The sequence below is a fragment of the Limulus polyphemus genome, unplaced genomic scaffold (genome assembly GCF_000517525.1).
Source record: "Limulus polyphemus unplaced genomic scaffold, Limulus_polyphemus-2.1.2 Scaffold993, whole genome shotgun sequence".
In the NCBI taxonomy this organism is placed as follows: domain Eukaryota; kingdom Metazoa; phylum Arthropoda; class Merostomata; order Xiphosura; family Limulidae; genus Limulus; species Limulus polyphemus.
Genome location: NW_013666603.1, coordinates 35,107 through 39,369, shown reverse-complemented (window position 1 = coordinate 39,369; position 4,263 = coordinate 35,107). Strand labels below are relative to the sequence as shown.

Here is a 4,263-nt window from a genome sequence, read left to right as displayed (position 1 = left end):
ATAGTTTAAGAAACATAAAGCCTGATACTTTTGATAAATTTAGTTTTTTTCCATTATGATCTTTAATACCTTGGATAATCACATTAGGAAATGGTATTTATAAGAAATGATTATGATATCTATATCTGTTCCAGATTTGAACTTATTACTTTTTATGTTTTAGTACATTATTCTGAAATTCCAAAAAATTTGTATTGTCCATAAAATGCAAATTTTATCTATTTTTATTTTTTTTTATAATCACATACTCTCCTTGTGGTTTCAAGTAATGTATAAGACCCAAAAATAATATTTGTAAATAAACCTGAACAATATATGAGTATTTTTATTTTTAACTAGGATGTTAATGTTTATATATGTACATAAAACATTTTAATTTTGTTTCATAAATGTATTTTTATTTCAAGTTTATGTTTATGTTTCATTGCAGCCTTACTTTTGTTTATTGTGCCTAATAAACCGTGGGGTTAATAGCGTGAACTTTGTACGTTGTCTGTAAACTACCTCACCCCTGTTGGTGGTCACTCTCGTTCAGCCCAGCATGGGCACATTTGAGCATTACTGTAGATAGGATAGTAAGAAAGCTTTTCGGTACTTGAATATCATTTCTTTGAACTTTCAAACAAGTTTATTTAAACATATGTCCGTGTATGTTGTTTCACTATAGAGACAAAACTAATTGTCACAACTAGCAAATGTATGTAACAGTTTACAGTACAGGTGGTTTCAATAACACTGCCTAACACTAGTTACTTGATAAAACGATACAGACACCATAAATTACAAAGATAATTAAAGCTCTTCAGGATAAACAAATGTAGTTTCATGTTAAAATTTGAAGTCATTCTAGAAAGAAAAGAAGGTTAATTTAAATTTATTTTAATTTCCTTTTGGTGGTTATGAGGTCAGTCAGATTGACCAACCTTTCATAGAGTTACTGTAGAAACAAAAATGGATAAAATATAATGTTTTGCTGAGAAAAAACATTTGAAATGTATTTAGAAGATTACGCAAATGAAGTTTGAGATTTTTGAGATGAAGAAAAGTATTTTTAATCTTAACATGAAAATCATTTTGCTCTCAAACTAAGTAAAAAAAAAAAAGACTTGATATATTCACGAACAAATGCTTATTAAAAATACCTAACTAAAAACCTGATCTTCTGTATGTAATAGTCTTGTAATGTTTACTGAAAGTCTGCCAAATTTTGTGAAAATACACATACTATATTAAAAGTTAGTAGTATCAACACTATAACAAGTACAAAGTGGTCACGAGGTCTGTCAATTCAACCAAGCTATATATACCTCAGTTTACTAAGTTTGTATACATATATGTATAAAGTTTTTAATCCTGTCTTTTCTTAAAATGTCCTTTAAAAATTAAGTTTTTATTTCATGAAGTACACGTTTTATTAAAATCCTATCAGTCATGTTTAAAACTTACTCTTGTAGCAGATCTTACAACCAGATGAATAGTCAGTCCATCCTTTATATCTAAAGAGGAAAAAAAAAACATTCAAGAAATGCGCACTAAAAGTCCCAAGTAAAAACTTATTATTTGCCTCTTTAAGTCAATGGTAATTATATAATTATGTTTGATGACAATTATATACCAAAATCTGCAAAAGTGATAACATTTTACAACTTCAGAATGCACTGTTTCATCAGTTGGATAGTGGGATTTTGTACAGGTAAAGCCATGGTTATCAGTGTTCCATCAGCTTCTTTACCAACAAGATATCATTTCACCACATTTACTATATGCTTGAAATCTATAACTTGCTGTCATGTTCCTGAGGGAATGACATGATGTATCAGAACTTGCATGAGCTTGTAAGCAATTATGGTATTATAAATTTATATCAATTATGCACACCAATATCTGAGATGCCTGCCTAAACTTGTACTTACCACTTCTATAATTATTTCCATTATTGTATATTTCCTGAAAAGCACATCAGAATTATAAATAATCAAGGTAAAGTACTTACTGTGAGTTCCTAATGTTTCATGATCTTTTAATATTTTTCCAGCAAAGATGAGACAAACTTGATCCAAAGGTGTGCTGAAGTACTGGGATACTTTTTCTCTCAACTAAATAAAAAAGTATAAACACTTAAAACACAATTCTCTAAAAAAAACTATATTTCTTCAAAAATTCTATCTAATTCACTCATAATCCAACAAGAAGATACTGAAGTAGTGTACTTTTAATTTACAGCGTGGCACTCAAACAGAAACCTTAGAATCAAACTTTATATAAAATCTTACATTACTAAGGTATTTCTTAATATGACTTTTTCTAAATTATGTTTACTTTGTTTTATCAATTATCTCTTTTCTTTTCTTAGAGTAATTGATTAAGATGTCATTAACTTTGCAAGAATATTTAGAAATGATTCCATATATATATATATATATATATATACAGATCCCGAAAGTGACAAGTCACTACAGAATTTAATTTCCAGCACCCTAGCAGAAAAATCCTTTGTTTCACACAAGTGATGAATGCTTGATCAAGCCCAGAAAAAAAAACTATTTCCAATTGCATGCAACCTAAAATTAGGAGAGGTAGGTACAATAATTTTGGGAGAAATGAGCTTGGGGGTACACAGTTGACTTGAAAACATAGTCTTTCAAACTTCCCTTTACATTGTGATCTTTTTAATTTTAATGACATTAACCTACCAGTTTTTTTTAAATAAACAAGCTTTTGTGCTATTATCTACGTTGCCACAAGGTGAGTTTTCCATTGACCAGTCATAAAACAGAATTCTTGTTACTAACATATTTATGAATGTAAATTCACTATGTTTTAAAAAAAATTTATTTTATTGTAGCTTCAGACTGTTGGTATATATCTAAGGTGAGGTTTTTTATGGACAACTTGCATAACAGTTAATTTCAAATTCCTCTTTCTTATTTCATTTTCCTTGATTTCAAACTCGGAAGAAATATGTTTAAATATGGTTAGGTATGTTCAATTTTAATTGCACTGGTTATGATAAGTTTACTTTTTTAATATTTTATTCTATCTTTATTGAAATAATTTTACTTCCATTAGATATGATTAACTTCCTTGGGGGTTGCCATGAGGCAATCTCAGGGTAAGGAAGCTAAATAAAAATTGCTAACCCTGAGAATACCTTAGAGTAAACATTTGCTTTCTAGTTCTGCTCTGTGTTTCTGTCATCTACCACTATTTGACATTGCAGAAAACTATGATCATGGTATTGGGAACAAATTATCAAAATAATCAATCTCCTGCTGAACTAACAAAAATATTTAATGATCAGTTTTCAAGACTTAAATATTATGAAATATTTTACTTTTATCGTAATTTTGAATATGTGTAATTAGATAAAAATACATAGAAATTAAAAGATGCTTTATTGGGAAATCTTGTCTGTAAACATTCATTTATAGTCATGTCAGTTTCCTTCACATCTCAGAATGAAATACTAAAACTGTCACTTTGGTTTTGCATAATTTATGCCCATGAAGGGACATGAAACAAATATTGAGTTGATTGGTTAATCCTTATTCACACTAGTTGTCTTTTCCCACCTATATTTTGAATTGAACAGTAGATGTCACATTGTTTCATACTATGCTGTGTATATGATACATTTCCATGTACGACATTTAAAGTTTAGAATTAAAAAACAACTTAATTGGGAAAGAAATAATGAAATAAAATTACATTCACTCAAGGGAAAGATACCTGGAAGATTACATTTCCTCAGGTAAAGTTGAATTACTTCAGGAATTGTTATTTTATTTAATCTATACATTATGTTCACTTTCATTGGTCATAACTAAAGGAAAATGGATGGACCATGCATTCCTGATCAAGAAAGCCAAATAAAAAGATTAAATTCCTGCAGGAATGAAATATTTTGATCCCTACTTAATCATAACTTATTGTATTTGGGTAGTTTAAAAATGTCTTTTAAAAGAATCCCAAAATAGAAAAATTAGTTCAATGTGAAAATAACTGAGTAGATTAATGTAATAGCAAAATAAGCCTGAAAATGAATCAATTAGCAAATCCCACTAATTGTCAAGCTGTACATGCTAATCATTATTAATTTCAAATTGGCAAAATAAGATACATCATACAGTACTCATACATGACAAACAAAACCACATCTTGTATTGTCATTATCACCAAATCATTTTAAACAACTTGAAATATCTTCCAAAAATATGGGTGCTACTATAGCGTGAGGTCTACCGCTGCATTATCCATCCCTCA

The 4,263-nt window shown here is 28.8% G+C and overlaps 1 protein-coding gene across 2 annotated transcripts in view; it reads right to left on the bottom strand.

The window, feature by feature from the left end:
- The window catches only part of LOC106461586 (ubiquilin-1-like), an 83,190-nt gene that overhangs the window by 72,871 nt on the left and 6,056 nt on the right, over positions 1-4,263 (bottom strand). For both annotated transcript variants that reach the window (XR_002611016.1, XM_013921428.2), the window contains exons 2-3: positions 1,994-2,096; positions 1,447-1,496 (exon numbers count right to left, since the gene is read on the bottom strand). Coding sequence is in view for 1 of the 2 variants with exons in the window: in XM_013921428.2 (XP_013776882.1) it covers positions 1,447-1,496; positions 1,994-2,096 (153 nt within the window). In the remaining variant the exon portion in view is untranslated. The remainder of the gene's footprint in view (positions 1-1,446; positions 1,497-1,993; positions 2,097-4,263) is intronic.